The sequence below is a fragment of the Felis catus genome, chromosome A3 (genome assembly GCF_018350175.1).
Source record: "Felis catus isolate Fca126 chromosome A3, F.catus_Fca126_mat1.0, whole genome shotgun sequence".
Taxonomy (NCBI): domain Eukaryota; kingdom Metazoa; phylum Chordata; class Mammalia; order Carnivora; family Felidae; genus Felis; species Felis catus.
The window spans coordinates 43,255,952-43,274,561 of record NC_058370.1 but is presented as its reverse complement, the minus strand read 5'-3'; the positions used below and the strand labels follow the sequence as shown (position 1 = coordinate 43,274,561).

Genomic DNA, 18,610 nt, shown 5'->3' with positions numbered 1-18,610 from the left:
AAGTGTGCATAGATTTTGAAGATTAGTAGTGGGAGATCAAGAAAGCTTGTTTATCGTCAAGAAGGATGAAGACTTTATCTGGAAACTTCTAATATTCTGTATTCTCAGGGAAGAATGAAGGGACAGTACAAGTCAATGTTAGAGGAGATTTGAGACAAAGGGAGAAGGTATGAACCAGACACCTTGGGGGATGGGAAGTCAACTTTCCTAGACTGGCCTAATAGAACTTTCTGTAATCAGGGAATGTCCTATAATCTACACTGCACAATATAGTAGCTGCTGGTCACATGAGACAATTTATATTTAAGTTAGGTGAAATTAAATAAAAATAGAAATGTAGTTCCTCAGACTCACTAGTCACATATTAAGGGTCAATGATGTGTTCTCAGAGAGACATGGTTGGGTTGTAGGGGGGTGTGGAGGGTGCTCGAGGTTTGTGAAACCAGTGGCCTTGGTTTGTGATTTTTTTTTTTTTTTTTTGTCAGCAACACTCAACAGTTCAGCAACAGACTCAGAGAGGGTGGGTGATACAGGCCTTTCAGGGTGGGCTTTTTCCAGATAGGTAGGACCAAAGGGGAGAGGCCCAAAACATCAAGGGGATTGAGGCTGGAGTGATTATAGTGCAGGACTGTGGAATGTCTTGTGCAGGACCATGGACAAGAACAGCCGTGAAGTGTAAAGGACTCTCACCTGTGTCCTTAAATGTAAAAATGACCCTCACAGAGTAAAACATTTATCTTAGTTTTCTACAAATTCCATCTCAGAGATAAATTGCTGACAAGGTCAAGTTTCTCTTTATAGAACATGCCAGCTTGTAAAGAAAAGAATGATACGGTTAGAGCATCAACAATCCCAACGTCACCAATGAAATAACGCTCATATAAGCAATGCTCGTTAATGGCTGCTAAAACCACAAAAAAAAGGACAAGATATTTTGTGTCTCTTGCTGGAAGAACTCAGTCCCACCTGATATATCCTTGCCAAAAAATGAACCTTGAGTCTGATCAGGCTTCTAGATCCAACAACCAATCTACAGGACATGTCAGCACCAAGAAGATAGAATCAGTAAAATCTAGACTGCAAAAAATTCTACCAAGTAAACAACTTGCTTTCTTGAACAAATTAGGAAAAAAGAGATGGGAAGGAAATGTAAAAGGGATGTAAAAAACACATCAATAATGATACTTTGGTTTTCTGTGTTAGGTGTTTATATTTTAGGAGTACATACTGAAATATTAACAGGTGCAATTATATATTTGGGATGTATTTAAAATAATCTCACTACCATTTGTAGTGTCGCTGGTGATGGGTACTTGGGGCTTCGTTATACTATTCTTTTTGCTTTATGTATATTTAAAATTTTCCATAATTAAAAGTTTAGATAAAAACAATCCTCCCTAAGTTTGCCTGGCTGGCTCAATTCATAGAGCATGGGACTCTTGATCTCAGGGTCATGAGTTCGAGCCCCACATTGGGTGTAGAGATTACCTCCAAAATTAATAAGAATAATAACCCTTCCTATAGTCTTTCTAGATATACACCTGCATCTCTCCTTCCTTTCATAGCCAAGTATCTTGAAGGAATCATCTCTGCTGTTTTTTCACATCCTTACTTTCTGCTCATGCCTCTAGGCATGCATTCCTCCATCTGTCTGTGTTCCTTCCCCAGACCCGCTCAGGCCAAGGTCCGCAGGACCTGCACTCCCTTGACACTGTTGGCCACATCCTCCTTTTCCAACTCTCTCTAAACCGGGACGAATGGAGTCAGAAAACAAGGGCTCACATCCAGGCTGACCACATCTTGGCTTGATATCTTCTGGAGAACCCCTTTTATTGTCCACCTCCCCACCTCTAAAATCATGATAATAATAATTATACACTTCCTAGGTTCCAAATGGTATGTAACAATCCACCCCAAAACAGAGGAATTTGAAACACTGTTTATTATCTCCTATAGTTCTGAGGATTGGTGGTCTCAGCTGGGTGGCTGTTTCTTGGGGTCCCTCAAGTGGTCTCAGTTAGGTGGTGCCCAAGGCTTGGGTTGCCTTCCTTTACATACTTGGCCCTAAACTGGGGGTGCTGAAGCAGCTGGGGCTGGTCAGGTATTTATCCCTCTCTCCATGTGCTAGCTTGGGTTTTTTCTCAGGAAACTTGAACTTTTTACATGGCAGCCAGCTTGCCCCAGAGTGAGCATTCAACAAGACAGGAAGCAGAAACTTCTGCTTCCTTATAGCCTTGAAACTGGCCTATCACTTCTACCATATTCTATTGGTCAAAGCTCTCACAGAGCCTTCCAGGATTCCAAAGGAAGGCCTTAGTGAAGTGCCAGGGAGAAAAATCTCAGAGTCATTCAGATGTGAAATAAACCCTATTCTCTGTTGTAAAAGCACTCTCTCTGTCTTCCCCACTCTTTCTTCCTACCCCCTATCATTTTCTTTTTTTTTTTCAAGTCTATTTCCCTATTTTTGAGAGACAGAGAGAGAGAGTGAGCGGGGAGGGGCAGAGAGAGAGAGAGAGAGAGAGAGAGAATCCCAAGCAGGCTCTGTGCTGTCAGTGCACAGCCAGACACAGGGCCCAATCTCACAAGCCATGAGATCATGATCTGAGCCAAAACCAACGGTCAGATGCTCAACCAACTGAGCCACCCAGATGACTCCCTCTAACATTTTCTAAATCAGAATTTCTCAAAATATTAATGTGCTAGGTATTCCTTTGGCTGCAAGAAACGATAGTGGCTTAAACAATAGATATTTTTCTCTTGTTATAAAAGATATGAAAAGGAACAGTTGTAGATATTGCTTCAGCTGTTCAAGGTTGCCTTCAAAGGCCATGCCCTTTCTTCCTGCTCTGCCAACATCGGCATCTGGGCTTTCATCATTGTGCTGGTATCCTCATGGTCACAAGATGGCTGCCACACCTCCAGACATCAAATTGAAGCAGAGCTATGTTTAGGACTCTTTGGATGAAAGTATGTCACGTGCCCATAACTAGCTGAATGGGGGCTAGGAGAGAGAATGGAACTCAGTACATTACTGTGCTGCATAATGTTAGAGGTCCGTTATCAAGGAAAAAGTACGGAATGGATATTTAGTAGGCAACAACTGTGACATATTATGTCACTCACATTTATGTGTGTGGGTCATTGTTCAGTATGTGGTGGGTAGTAGATACGAAACGATGTTTGATGGATGGTGGCCTTCATGGATTGGGAAGTCAGGACTCCAGGTCGCCTCCTCTACGGGAGGACTCTTACTCCTTGCCCCACGACAGAATTAAAAACCACATCCTCTGCCCAACAATACTGTAAAAGTACAGACTTTTATCAAAGCACTTAAAAGATGTTAGGACTCTTAAATTGACATTTCTGGGGGCTCCTGGGTAGCTCAGTCAGTTAAGCTTCCGAGTCTTGACTGTGGCTCAGGTTATGATCTCACAGTTTGTGAGTTCAAGCCCCCTGTCTGGCTCTGTGCTGATAGTATGGAGCCTGCTTGGGATTCTCTCTCTCTTCCTCCCTCTGCCCCTCCCCTGCTCATGCGCTTTCTCTCTCTCTCAAAATAAATAAACAAATAAACAAATAAATAAATAAATAAAATCTTTAAAAATTTGTATTTTTGTCTTCTTTTTCTAGGTTGTGACCCTCTGAGGTCAGGAACCACGATTTGTTCACCTTTGGGCCCTCATCACCTAACACAGGTTGGGGAAACAAATGTGATCTTGAGTTACAGGTTTGGGGAAAGTTTTAATGGCAGAAGGCCTACTTAGGACAAGTGAGGGAAATCAGAAGAGAAAACAAAGTGGAAGAAACATTCAGGACCAGAGTTTTCTGAAAAACAGGAATGTAAGGGACATTACTTAGCAAGTGCAAGTACTTTTGCTGATTCAGTAAAAAGAGTAGGAAAAAAAGAAACACAGAAAGTGGTTAAAGAGAATCAAAATGAAGAGGAAGCACAGAAGGAAGAGAGAAAAGAAGAAGGGAGGGGAAGGTGGATATATCCCTTTCCTCGGGCTGCTGTAGCAAGTTACCACACATTTGGTGGCTTTAAACAACAGAAATTTATTCTTTCACTGTTCTGGAGGCCAGAAGGCTGAAATCAGTCTCCTTGGGCTGAAATCAAACTGTTGGCAGGGCCACACCCCCATCCCCCACCCAGGAGACTTTAGCCCTCTTGCAGGGTCTGGTGGCCACTGGTATCCCTCAACTGTGGCCGCATAACTCCCATCCCTGCCTCTTTGGTCCCATGACCTCCACCTCTGTCTGTGTGACATCCTTGTCTCTCTCTTATAGGGACGCTTGTGATGGTATTTAGGTCCCCACCCCAGATAAAACCCAGGATAATCATCTTATCTCAATGTCCTTAATTATATCTGCAAAGTCTCTTTTTCCCAATAACATCACATTCTGGCTTCCAGGGACTAGGGCATCAATTTCTTTAGGGTTAAAGGGCATTTTCCAGCCTGGTACAGTGGGAGAGATAGAGGAGGAAGAGGAGGGAACATCACTGTGGCAGCCTCCCCCACTTGAAAGGCCACCTTCCTTCAGACCAGCATTGCCCCCAAGCCATAGGAATTTAGCTCTATGGATGCCACACCCGTGCCATCATATGGTGGCCACGAGAATGTGCCACTCACATCTCCAACCGCTGGGAAGTGGTCAGCCCTGGGTCTGAGTGCTGTGCTCTGAAATCCATCACCTCCCTGGTGGCAAGGCCACGCTTCCCGTGGCTTGCTCACAGCAGCAGGGATACGGAGGCAGGCCCGCTCCCTGGAGACATGGAACTCCTCTGACAGATGACTTTGACTGAGGAGTCCCCGAAGGCCTTGCTGAACCTTCGTTAGATCTGCCTGGCAGTCTCTGTACAACACTTCCACCCAATCTCCACCCCCCTTCTGTCTCTCCTTCACTGGGGCCAGACGTCCACCCAGTCTGACCCTTCCCCCTCCCCAGCCAAACTCCTCCCAGGCCCCTCTCCATCTTCTCTCATAGGCGTACCCCTTAATAGGAGTCTTGTGCTTTTAATCTCTGCTTGATATCTGATTCTTGGACCATCTAGATTAATACGTATTATCTACTTAATACTCCTTAGCTAAGTCATTCAATAAATGTATTTTATTTTTTTTATGATTTTTTTAATGTTTAATGTTTATTTATTTTTTGAGAAAGAGAGAAAGAGACACACACACAGAGTGCGAGCAGGGGAGGGGCAGAGAGAGAGGGAGACACAGAATCCAAAGCAGGCTCCGGGCTCCGCGCTCTCAGCACAGAGCTCGATATGGGGCTCAAATTCATGAACGATGAGACCATGACCCGAGCCGAAGTCAGACACTTAACTGACTGAGCCACCCAGGCACCCCTCAGTAAATGCATTTAATTTTTTTTTTAATTTTTTTTTCAACGTTTTTTATTTATTTTTGGGACAGAGAGAGACAGAGCATGAACGGGGGAGTGGCAGAGAGAGAGGGAGACACAGAATTGGAAACAGGCTCCAGGCTCTGAGCCATCAGCCCAGAGCCTGACGCCCAGAGCCCAGAGCTCGAACTCACGGACCGCGAGATCGTGACCTGGCTGAAGTCCGACGCTTAACCGACTGCGCCACCCAGGCGCCCCAATAAATGCATTTTAAAAGGAAAGTTTACATTCACTACTAGAAGTGAAAGCCGACATCACTTGCCATAAACACAAGGAAAGCTGAAAATAGAGAGATAGATCAACAAAATGATGTTATTAAATTTTAGTCAGGTACCCTTTGCTTGCCCACTAGAGGATCCAAGTCTGGAGTCGGCTTGCATTAAAAGGAATCTGGCCAGTGTTACAGATGTGTGAAAAACCTATTAGCACCAAGCTAAGACCTTCTCCTGGACCTCGTCAGAGAGATCAAAAGTGAAAATAACTTTCTCACTTGGGACTTCCAAGTTAACGCTTACCATAGACCAGGGAGCCACCTCAAATGGTCCCAGAGTCTTGCACATGGTTGATAGGCAACAATGATGAATTCGTTATTGGTAACGGGAAAATTCCTAAGATATTAATTTATGTTTTCTTCTAGCAGTAACGTTGTCTCCATTCGTGCCAGTCAGGTAAATGTTCCTTCATGCTTTCTTGTCTTTGGGGAGGTCTGTGTTGCAGAAGTGAAGTCTTTTGAAAGCACCTCTCTTGGAGTCTTTAAAGAAAGCCTAAAGTCATGAGTGAGGAACAGAGAAGTGTGGAGCATGGAGGGAGAAAAGGGGTGGCTTAGGCCAGGGAGGTGGATAGAGGCCCAGGATCCAGAGAGCTGAAGAGATCCTTCCCGTAGGGACGGCATCTAGAGGGGTGGGGTACCTCCATAGCTCTGAGGTTAGAGCACGGTTTTATAGAGCATTTGTGGCAAATCCACTACATTGGGATGGGCCCTTAAGTCAAAATAAAGACAATACAATCATAGGACATTGTGTCCTACCCTGGTTTGTGGGTATGGATTCAGGTATTCCTGTACGTATCTTAAGAACATTAGATCGAAAACTTTTATAAAGATAGCCAACTCACTCCCAAGCCATCTATCTATTTACCTTTATATTTTTGTGGTACCCCAAATGATAGAGATTTGTTGTTTCACAAGTATGCCCTTAATTCGCATAACCATGCCCTCTGTCTCACAGGAGTAAGCTGAAAAGTAACTGTGGTCTGGTGGCTTTTGGACAACCGGCTTGCAGTTCACCAGGAAAGGACACGTTGCCTTTTCCATGAGTCACGGGACAGCAGAGAAGTGAGCCAGTGTCATTTTAATAGGTGTTTAGTTGACACTCTTGGCAGTAAGTAAGAAAGCACAATTCCAATGGGCTTAAGCACAAGAGAGAGAGGGAGGGACGCCTGGGTGGCTCAGTTGGTTAAGTGACTGACTTCAGCTCAGGTCAGGATCGTACAGTTTGTGAAATCGAGCCCTATGTGGGGCTCGGATTCTGTGTCTGCCTTTCTCTCTCTCTCTCTCTCTGCCCCTCCCCTGCTTGTGCTCTCTCTCTCTCTCTCTCAAAAATAAAGAAACTTTAGGGGCGCCTGGGTGGCGCAGTCGGTTAAGCGTCCGACTTCAGCCAGGTCACGATCTGTCGGTCCGTGAGTTCGAGCCCCGCGTGGGGCTCTGGGCTGATGGCTCAGAGCCTGGAGCCTGTTTCCGATTCTGTGTCTCCCTCTCTCTCTGCCCCTCCCCCGTTCATGCTCTGTCTCTCTCTGTCCCAAAAATAAATAAACGTTGAAAAAAAAAATTAAAAAAATAAAGAAACTTTAAAAAGAGAGCGGGGGGGGGGGGGAGCGTCCAGCCAGGGATAGATCCAGGACTGTCATGAGCACTCAGTATTGCTCTCCCATTCTCCTTGCTTTGCTTTCTCTGTTGGCTTCAACTTCAGGCTGCTGCTGGTGGCGAAAAGTGGCGGGCTGTCCCAGGCTCGTTCCTATTCTCTCTCAACCTCAGGGGAACGGAATCTCAGTTTAGATCTCATACGCCTGCCCTTGAGGCAATCACTGTGGCCAAGGCAAAGGCTCTAATTAGCCAGGTTAGATGCCCGCCTCCCCCAGAGGGGGTGGAGTCCACCTGCTCAAAACTACACTGTTCAGTTACTGGAGGAAGGCAGCATAGATGCCGGGGCGGGGGGGGGGGGGGGGGGGGGGGGGCAGGTGAAAACGCCAGGTGTCCTCCGCAGGTAGACCCTAGATATGCCCAGGAGCAGAGAGAGCTTGTTAGTGTGGAAGACACACTGAGGTCTTTTTTTGTGTGTGTGTGGAAAGTTCTCGGTGTGTTTACAAACTGAGTAACCCGCAGGTGAGGGGGTCCCCCACGTGGCACATGGCGCTGACTGAATGCCCTCTTGGACTCACTGCTGTTTTCTGTTTAGCTCAGGATGCACATTCTTCGCACCCGGGTGCATCCCTAATGACAGGCTTAAGAACAGGGGTTCCTGACTTTTCTAAACCTTTGCTTTCTCTCTTGTGAGAGATGGGTATAAAACGAGTCTTTCTCTCTCACAAAGGATTGCTTAGTGAAACAGTATGTCTGGGGCACATTACCCAGTGTCCAGATCAGAGAAGGCATTTAACTAACATTGGCCATTTTTATTTGAACAATAGAAAAATACTTCCTACAAGCACATTCACAAATATGATCCCATTTGATTCTCATAGTAACCTTGTGAGGTTGGGTAAGAGACACATTATTATCCCATTTTAGGGATGAAGACACTGAGACTCAAAGAATTTAAATGATTTTGCCGTAAGCTTAGAGCTTGTCAGTGGCAGAGCCAGGTTTTGAAGCCAAGTTGTTGTTGACTTCTCGTCATCCTCCAAATCACAATGCTGACCAAGAAAACGTGGGGATGACTAAGGACCACCTTTCAGAACAACACAGACTGTTTATGCCAGTCATTACGGTGTAGACCAGCCCTGTCCAACAGAAATAAAATGCGAACCACAGACGGTATGTTAAATTTTCTAGTAGCCACATAAAAAAAACAAAAAAACCCCAAATAAACAAGAAAACACACAGAAGCTGATATTATTACTATATTTTATTTAAGCCAATACATCCAAAATATTATCGTTTCAACATGTAAATCAGTATACAAAACTATTAATGAAATATATTAGTCTTTTTGTAGTAAGTTTGCAAAACCTGGTGTGTGTTTTACACGTAGTATAGCACATCTCAGTTCACATCAGCCACCTTTTCAAGTGCTCAGTGGCCGCATGTGACCAACCAGTGGTTCTTGCTTTGGACAGGGCGGGACTAGAGGTAGATGAGGCACATATTTAGGGCTCCAGAAAAGCAGGGGGTATGAAAGACCGGGGACTAAGGAAAGAGAGATAAGGATTTTTCTTCAGTGAGTTTACCCAAAACCTTGCAAATTATTCTAGAAAGAAGACATTTAATATAAGCACAGGTAAAAAAAATAATAAAATAAAATAAAATAAAATAAAATAAGCACACGTACTTTGTGGGTTAGTGTTGTTTTTATTCTGAATTACAGTAAAATGGGGATGATGAGGCACCATAATCTTGTCCTTGATAAAGACAACAACTGAAGATCTTAATGCTGTCTGCAGGACAACGCCAATTGCAGAATAGATGAGCCAAGATGTGGCAACAGAACCCACTGTAGCTAGTTGAATCAGAAAAGCAATTCATTAAAGGATGTTAGGCGGTTCACGGAACCTCCGGGGGAACCATAGAGTCAGTCTCATAAGGAAGAAGCCGGAAATGGTGCTCAAACTGTAGTTCCTGGCTTCTCCAGTAGCTCTGTCGCTGCTATCTCTGGCCCAGGGCACCTCGGCCTACCACCCTCCCTGAGCACAGGACACGGCTACCAGGACCTGACCAGGGCCTCCTTCCTAAATGGAGTCTGTGCGTGTATCCTAGTTGTAGAACCTGGGTCACCTTCTTGCACCGTATATAGCAAGGGAGTCTGGGAAAACTATTTTCTGGCTCCCCTGTGAGGAAGAGAGACTCATAACATAAAACTACCCCAAAATTAAGATGAACAACGGGGTTCCTCATGCATGGTGCATGTCCACTCCACAAGTTAATTGGTTTTTTCTTTTATTTTTATTTATTTATTTTTAAAGTAGGCTCCACGCCCAACGTGGGGCTTGAACTCACGACCCTGAGATTGAGAGTTGCATGCTCTACTGACTGAGCCAGACAGGCACCCCTGGTTTTCTCTTTTAAAAATTATTGTGAAATATATCACACAGACAAAAGTGATTATAATACGGGTACATGGTTAAATAATAACAATTATTCTTATCCTCCAGGTTAAGAAATACAGCATTATTAGTACCTTGGAATCCCTGCCCCCCTTTGTCCCTCCCTACCCATTCCAGGTGATTACAACTATTCTGACTTTTGTATCATTTTCTTGCTTTGCCTAGTGTTTAAGTTGAGATATAACTGACATGTGACAGTTATTAGTTTCAGGTATATAATGTAATGACTTGATACATGTACATATTGCAAAATGACCACCACAATAAGTTCAGTTAACATTCATCCCCACACATAATTATCATTTTTTCCCTTATGATAATTTTTAAGGTCTACTCTCTTCGCAAATTTTTTAAAAAGTTTATTTATTTTTGGGGCGCCTGGATAGCTCAATTGGATAAGCATCTGACTTCAGCTCAGGTCATGATATCACGGTTTGTGGGTTCGACCCCCACATCCGGCTCTGTGCTGACAGCTCAGAACCTGGATCCTGCTTCGGATTCTGTGTATCCCTCTCTCTCTCTGCCCCTCCCCACCCATGCTCACTCGCTCGCGCCTGCTCTCTCTCTCTCAAAAATAAACACTAAAAAAATGTTTTAAAAAAGTTTATTTTTGAGACAGAGAGAGACAGAGCGTGAGCAGGGGAGGGGCAGAGAGAGAGAGAGACACAGAATCCGAAGCAGGCTCCAGATTCTGAGCTGTCAGCACAGAGCCCGATGGGGCTCGAACTCACAAACCATGAGATCATGACCTGAGCCGAAGTCGACCACTTAACCGACTGAGTCACCCAGGTGCCCCTCTCTTCATAACTTTTGATTGTTTTGAAATTGAACTTTTTACATTGAGATCATGTAGATTTACATGCAATTGTGTACCTTTCATTCAGTTTCCCCCAGGCATAAATTTTATAGAACTAGGGTACAGTATCACTAGCAGGATATTGAAATTGAGACAATCCACAGGACTTTCTCAGATCCAGTTTTACTTGTACTCGTGTGTGTGTGTGTGTGTGTGTGTGTGTGTGCGTGTGTGTGTTTAGTTCCATACAACTTTATCACATGTGTAAGCTTGGGTATCATCTACCACAGATCCTGAACACTTCCATCACTACAAGCGTCCTTCGTGTTGCCCTTTTAGAAATCAACTCCTGACGACCACTAATCTTATCCCCATTTTCATGATTTTCTCATTTCAAGAATGTTATATGAATGGAATCAGATAATACATTACCTTGGGATTGCTTTTTTTAATTTAGCGTAACTCTCTAGAGATTCTTCCAGATGGTTGGTTGGTGCTTAATGGTTTTAACATGTGGGTTTGTATTCCTAAGCAAGATATTGTTTACTTTGATTAATTTTTAATAATCATTTGAATCATATTACAATTCTTCTGTAACTTGCTTTTTTTCATTCAACAATATGTTTTTGAGATTTACCTTTGTTAACATGTGTGGCTGTGGGCCATTCATTTCCACTAGATGCATTTTATCACAAAACATCAGTTATTGATGTACATTCTAGTCATGTTCAGGTTTTTATATTTTTGAATATGATGAATGACATTACTATGAATATTCTTGTCTGTGATTCTTGGTGCAAAAGTGCAAGACTTTTTCTACATTTGAAACGTTGGTGGTGGGGGTGGGGGGCAGAGGGCAGGGGGCACCTGGCTGGCTCAGTGCATAGAACATGTGTCTCTTGATCTTGGGGTTGGGAATTTTGAGGCCCACGATGAGTGTAGAGATTACTTAAAAAATTTTTTTAACAATTAAAAATAAATTTAAAATGAAAAAATAAAAATTGGAATGTAATTTCTGGTTCATTGAATATGTGTATGTTTAATTTTACCAGATAAAGTCAAACTCTTTCCCAAAATGTTTGAATGAATCTATATACCTATTAGCAATGCATAAACAGTCTTATTGTTCTATATCTAAAGCAACACTTAGTAGTATTGTCAAACCTTTTAATTTTGCCAGTCTGGTAAACATGAAGTAGTATTTCATTGTCATTTTAATTTGCATTTTCCTGTTTACTAATGAGACTGAGCATCTTTTTATATGTTGATGGGCCATTCACGTTTTCTCTTCTGGGAAATGCCTGTTCATGTCTTTTGTCGTTTTTTAAAACTTACGTTACTTCTGACATTTGAGTTCTTTACATAGCCTAGATTCTAATCATTTATAAGATAAATATGTTCCAAAAGTTCTCACAATGTGTGATTTAGTTTATCATTACCCTTACCGGGTCTTTTGATAAAGTCATTCTTAATTTTTCTGCAGTCGGGTTTATCAAATATGTTCTTGTATGGTTTATTTTTTGTCCCTTAAGAAATTCTGCCCCATTGTGTGTCAATTATACTTCAATAAGATAAATAAATAGCAAACACACAAATAAACATAAATAAATAAAATTCTGCCCTATCTTATGGTCATAAAGATATTTTCCATTATCTATCTATGCATATACATACACATACACTTTTAAAGGTTTAACCCACTGGAAATTGATGATATATGTGTGCATTACTCAGTTTTCCTTATTTTTCCCCAAATGGATTACCAGTCATTCCCATTCCATATTTGAATAGCACATCTTTCCCCACTGAGCTGTGATGCCCTCTGTCATAAATCAAAGTCCACATGCGTGTGGGTCTGTTTCAGGGCTCTCTCCTCTGTACTAGTGGTCTCTGTGTACCAGCGCCACACGATTACTAATGATATCTGATAGAGTGAATCCACACACCTTGCCTTCACAATAATGTTTTAGTTATTCTTTCATATAAACTTTAGAATAAATTTGTCAGATCTCACAAAAGGATATTTTTTTTCAGGTACATTTAAGAACTGTATTCAGTCTACAGATGAATTTAGGGATTTTTAACCTCTTTTTCATTTGGAGTCTCCTAGTCTATTACTATCAAAAATCTTTCCATTGATTAATGTGTTCCAATCAAAATTTTTCTAATATTACCCACAAAGATCTTCCACAATATTAAAAAAATTTTATTTCAAGACACTTTGTGTTTCAGTTGTAGGTCATTTTTTTCATTAGATTTTTAATTTTTCTAAATGCTATTGACATTTAGAAATGCAACTGACACACAAAGATTTCCTATAAAACAACCTTCCTAAACTCTTATTAATTCCAATCATTTATCTGTAGTTTCTTCCGTTCTCCACATAGATAATCATACTGACTATAAATGGTGATTGTTTTGCTTTTTCCTTTATAATTCTATATAGGAATTATAGATTTCCTATCTTATATTTCTTTTTTTCTGTCTTGTGCCCACAAAAAAGCTGGTCTAGTGTGAAATGGAGTGATCAGAGCAGGCAGCTTGGTCTTGTCCTGGGGTGCTGGCTCCACAGGTGAATTCAGTTTGTAAAAATGTATCAATCTGTGTACTTATGATTTGTGCATTTTTTTCTAACACTATGTTATTCTTCAACAAAAAGTTTAAAAAAAAAATTTTTTTTTTTTTTTTTTTTAGGAATATTTCCCCAACATCCTAACCTCTCCTCATGCTCTCAGGATGCCACTGAACAGGTCTGTACCTGTCTATTTTCAACCTGACTACATATTACTGTAGAAAGGAAGTCTTAAGTGAGAACACTCATGCTTGTTTTCTTGCATTTGAAGAACTACCAGGGGGAGGGGGCACAGAACTAGCCTCAGCAGCTTTAGAGGGCAGAGTGCAGAGTGCAGAGGGGAGGTGAAAGTACAAGGAAACAGACTTTGCATTAAGCAGAAGGAAAGCTTTCCAACAGCATCGTCGTCTAACCAGAGAATAGCCTGCTTTTTGAAAAAGTGAGCTCCCAGCACTGCTAAGTATTCAAGCAGGGCTGGATACAAACCTACTAAGGACACTACGCACAGCCACCCCCCTCCCCCAGCCAGTGGAGCGGTGGGGGCGGGGAGTGGGCCGGATCACTGCTTCTGTCTCTTTCAACGCCTAGCTTTGAGATTTTTAAAGAATTGAGTTTATTTCTTATACTATGTTGGGGGGATGCTTGCTTTATCAGCTCCGTAGAAAGCTACTTAGAAAACTAACCTTAAAATAAAGAAGAGTCAACAAAAGCAAAACGGACTGCTCCAAAATGTTAGTACTATTGATAAACCCCTAAGTCCGATCAAGAAAAAGGGAAAGATAACACATTAGAATCCCCCCCCCCAAACCAGCCAGCAAGTGCGCCTCCAACAATCTTTGAATGCAAGTGTACTTTATTCTTATTTTTTATTCCGAATCCCCCAAACCTTGCACTGCTTCTCCAGGTTTCTAGCCTTATTAGTCTGTCATTCTACAGCCTTTTCAGATAAAGGACAAAGTGGTTCAGGCACTCATTGATTTGAAATCCAATAAGAGAAAAAAAAATCTGTTAATGGGGCTGGCTGACTTTTTCATGAAATCAGGAATTTTGAACGAAGGGAAGTTCTAAAGATTTTTATTGAGATGGGAGGTGATTCTGTGATTTCACAGTTTTACTTTATTTTACTTTCATTCCACCAAGCTCCTTCTTTCCGAAAATCTTCAGTTTGTTGGTAGGTAAAATACATCCTCAGAGTCTCCCAGAAGCTGCGCCATCAGCCTTAAAGACTAAAAAGAAGCCTCGTTTCCTTGTGCCGCTATAGAAATGTCTTCCTTCTCCACACCCGGCTTAACCGGATCAAAGTCTTTTTCATTCTTCGTTGATTGTTCTCAGAAAATCTGGAGTCCAGACAGGCTTGAGCCAAGACAGGGTGACCTCTTGAGGGCAGACCCCGAGGCATGGCGCTTCTCTTCCCTTCGCAGACCCAGGAGAGCTGCGCCCCCTCTCCGTGCGCGGAAAGAGTACTCCAGCCGAGCCGAGAAATCCGTTACCAGGCTGCTGTGTCCCCAAGGGCCATTCCAGGGCGGAAGAGGACGGGGAAAACCGCTGTGTCGATTCCTCGGCCCTGTGGGCCGGGCGCGCAGCGGGTCGGGTTACAGACAGGTGAGTCTGGCGGATGGGCGAGCTGCGGGCGCCAGGGAGCTCCTGGCGAGACGCGCCCCGGCAGCCCCCGAGCCCGCACGAGTCTGCTCACCCACAGGAGGGGTGCGCCCACCGCAGCGGTGGAGGCAGTGCTGCGCGTCCCCGGGCGCACCCGAGCAGGGGCCGTGAGAGGGACAGCGCGCGCCCCAAACGCCGGCACTGCTGGTCTTAGAAACTTGGCATCTTTCTCTTACCAACTCCTCTTCCTTCTCTCCCAACTCCCCCCTCCGCGAATAAAGCCCGAGAGGAAAAACCAAAACCAAAAATAAATACAAAGCTCTCCAGCCACCTCCCCAGTAGCAGCCCGTCTTCGTTTACTGGGAAAGGTATTTCCCAGCCTCTGATTTCGGGGAGCGGGCAGTTAGGCGAAGACTGTAATGGGAGTGGGCAAGGATAAGAGATTTGTTTCGGAGCTGCGTTTGCATAACAGGCGCTCGGCTTTTGTTTCCATTGTGTGTTTATTTGGGTTGATGAGGCTCTTGGGGTGGTAGGTCTTGGGATGGAAGCTGCTTTAGCAGAGCAAGCCGACTTGTTTTCCCCAGATTGTGTGGCACAGATCAGTAATAACGACGTGTTCTAAAGCTGCCGAGCTTTAAGTCATATTATTACTGTGCTTATTTGGGGGGGGCTGTTGTAAATGATGGGGATCTTGAGTCCCCAAGTCGCCCTCTTTACCAGAACAGAGCCCTGGGTAATCTCCCTGCCGCCTCCCCCTTCCGCCCGCCGGGATTTCAACTAGCCGCGGAAACCATCCACAAAGTCCGGAGGAACTGAGCCATTTTCTTGCTTGCTTGTCGGAGACAAATCCACCCGGGGGCGGGGGATGGTGGTGGTGTGTGCAACTCGCAGGAAGCTCCTGCTCTTAGGATGGACGCCCCGGGAAGCGGACCTGGGGGTTAACCTCTCAGAGTTTGCCCTGAGGTGCTCGTGATGGGGAATGGGGCAAGAGGCTGATCAAAAAACGTTCTTCCCTTTTTAAAAAGGGGAGGGGGGGGAAGAATCAGACGTTAAATTCTTTTGCAAACATTCATGCCTAAGGAAGGGCTGGAACAGGCAGCCCCGGCCGCCGGAACCGGTCGGACAGGTAGCGAGCTTGTTGACACCGTTATGTTGCAGGGCGCATGCTCACTCCCAAGTTTCCTGGTGTCTCTTCTATTCCACCTTATGAAACTTTTTCCCCGGCGTGGTCTCACCCGCGATTTAAGGCATAGGTGTCGCCGAGCCCGGAGGCTGGGAGTCGCCGGGCGTGCGGGGGAGAGGCCTGGGCCGCGGCGCGGCGGGGGGCGGAGGGAGAGGGCAGGCTAGGCGGGAAGGTGGGCTCTGGCCGCCGGGAACCGGGGACCGAGTCACTGCCGCAGCCCCTATCGGGGAGCAGCCGGCAGGAAGGGGGCCGCCGGCCGGGGAGGGGGCTACACCATGCCCAAAGTCTTCCTGGTGAAGAGGAGGAGCCCGGGGGTCTCTGTCCGCAGCTGGGATGAGCTCCCGGATGAGGAAAGGGCAGACACCTACATCCCAGGTGAGCGCCGCGCGGGGGCCGGGCCTGGGCGCGGGACTCCCGGGGTGGGGGCAGGGGTGTCCGGGTCCCCTCAGCTCACCGCGGGGGCCGGACTGCCCACCCCATGCCCCCTCTTTCGGGGCGGGGGGAGGTCCTTGAGGCGCGTGAAGACGGAGAGGGAGAGGCTGGGGAACCCGCGACGCCCTGCGCCCCCTTCCTCCTAATGGGCGCCTGTAATTGCCCGGCGGCGGGACCGTTGGCTGCAGCGCGGGACGAGGTGGCCCAGGAGGGGAGACTGAAGGCCAGTAGGGGCTCCTCTCGGTCCCATGCCCTCATAGAGTCGCCCCAGGATCCGTCAGCCCCTCGGGCTAGGTAGGTTGAAGTCAGACCACTATCCCCTCATCCCAGGGAGAGGCAACTTGGCGCGTAGTGTCCCCAGCCGCCCAAGGCCCTCGGTTCCTTGTGGGCGCGGGAATGGGACCGAGGAGCCGCCCCCCCCCTCCAACCCCGTGCTCGCTCGGGAGGCCGAGCCGGGGACTCTCTCGCCCACCCCCGCGTGTTGCCCACTTGGCCTGGTGCCCAGGTCCAGGGCGGGGCGGCGGCACCGCCCGCAGGTCAAACTGCCGCGGACTCCCGGGCCTGACGCCGCGTGTCTGTGTCGGGGCGCCGCCCCTCCCTCCGCAGTGGGCCTGGGCCGTCTGCTCCACGACCCCCCCGAAGACTGCCGCAGCGACGGCGGCAGTAGCAGCAGCAGCGGCGGCAGCAGCAGCGCGGGGGAGCCTGGAGGCGCCGAGAGCAGCTCGTCCCCGCGCGCCCCCGAGCGCGAAATCCCCGAGCCTGGCGACGCAGAGGGCCCGGGTGGACACCTGGCGGCGATGCAGCGCCCAGTCGCTAGGTCGAAAATCAAGGTATGGTGTCGACTCTGCCCCCGCCGCCACCTGCACCACGCCCTGGCGTCGGGCTCCGGGAACCCGCGCCCCTCCCTGCAGCTCCCGCCCGCGCACCCGGGCACCGGTGCTCCCCGGCACCGAGCGCGCCCGCCGCGCCGTTCCTGCACCTGCCTCTGGGTCTCGGCCAGGGCGGCTCAGCGCGTCCTCCCGCCTGCTGGGTAGCCAGCGGCCCGCGCCGCTGAGCCTTGGAGCCGGCACAGTCTGCCGGGGTGGCCTCTGGAACTGCTTAAAAGACCCAGGCCAAGCTTCCTCCCTCCAGCAGCCCAGTGTGTGTGCGGGGCCTGAAGAATCACCAGGCCGTCGGGGTTCCCGGGCTCAGAAAGGAGGGACCCAGGCTCTCAGCAATTGCGTTCTCTGGGGCGCATTTCCTAGCGCTATGTGAATTCTGAGTTCCACGCACTTGCTTGCGTTCTGGAGACCGAGGCGGCAGTTTGGCACACAGTGGCCCTCTCGCAATAACAGCTATTCCCAGTGACAATTATGGAGTGCCCGTTAGACTCGAGGCCTGTGCTGGGCACTTTAAATTTGTCATACCTCTCCAATCTTCTTTAATTAAACTGATGGATAAAGGAGTTCACCTGAAAATTGCCTCAGTGCCCCGCCCCCAGTGGGTTGGAGTGTTTGTTACCCTCCCTTACCATCCTTCAGCAACCCCCTCCCCCTAGTCTTCTAGAATTGTAGGCGACATCTTATCAGGACACCCATCTGGCTTTTCTGGGTAGAACTTCCATGATCGCCTGCTCAAATGTATCCGCTACCCCCAAGATTAAGGAATCCCATTCCACTGACTCAGTCAGCTGGAGCCAGGGAGTGGTGTTTTAGGAATCACATGACCCCATTTCCGAGCTTGGTGGGACTCTGCGGGCTCCAGGCCCTCTTAGTGGGCGATAATTCTGGAGCGCTCCAGGGCGGTCCTGCAGCCCAGCCCCGAGGGGGGGCGGGCGGGATGGGGGTATGGGGAGGGGGAACTCCAGTGTTCGCTGTGGATTGGGTGACACTAGGTTACTTTTCCTGGGCGAGGCCATCCCTCCCTATGCATGTTCCTGGTTCCTGGGGTTTAGCTTGGGGGCGGGCTAGGGTGCATTTGGTAGTGAATTGAGGCTAGAGGCTGGAGCTGGAATCCTCGGGAAAAGACCTCTTTAAAGGTTACTGCGGTGCCGCGTGCTGCTCGCTGGTAAGTGGTGCTGCTGAGGTTCAAAGTCAGCTGGCCTGAGGCTTTTCTGGGCCAGATGGGGTTAAGTGGGAGGGGACAGTTTGCCTGAGGCTGGTAGCTCTGCCCTCCAGGAAATTCTACTAAGTGTCCCACTTGCATATTTATCACCGGGCTGGAAGGACAATTGCAACGTTGTTTTGGGATTGACTGTGGTCCGATTGCCCCTCTGTCCCCCAATTTCCCAGATTACCCTGGGAAGAAAGTGGCAGGGGAGAAAGGT

General features: G+C 46.8%; 1 protein-coding gene across 6 annotated transcripts in view; it reads left to right on the top strand.

The window, feature by feature from the left end:
• Window positions 1–14,271: 14,271 nt before the first annotated feature.
• Window positions 14,272–18,610, top strand: part of OVOL2 (ovo like zinc finger 2) — a 31,404-nt gene continuing 27,065 nt past the window's right edge. The window contains exons 1-4 of one of the 6 annotated variants that reach the window (XM_019826873.3): window positions 14,677–14,693; window positions 16,202–16,248; window positions 16,494–16,599; window positions 16,912–17,135. In XM_019826873.3, the coding sequence (XP_019682432.1) occupies window positions 17,103–17,135 (33 nt within the window). In that variant the 5' untranslated portion in view covers window positions 14,677–14,693; window positions 16,202–16,248; window positions 16,494–16,599; window positions 16,912–17,102. Of the gene's footprint in view, window positions 16,249–16,269; window positions 16,600–16,911; window positions 17,136–18,153; window positions 18,352–18,610 lie in introns of those variants that run through there. The other 5 variants (XM_019826869.3, XM_011280965.4, XM_019826872.3 and 2 more) reach the window with 5 other exon arrangements.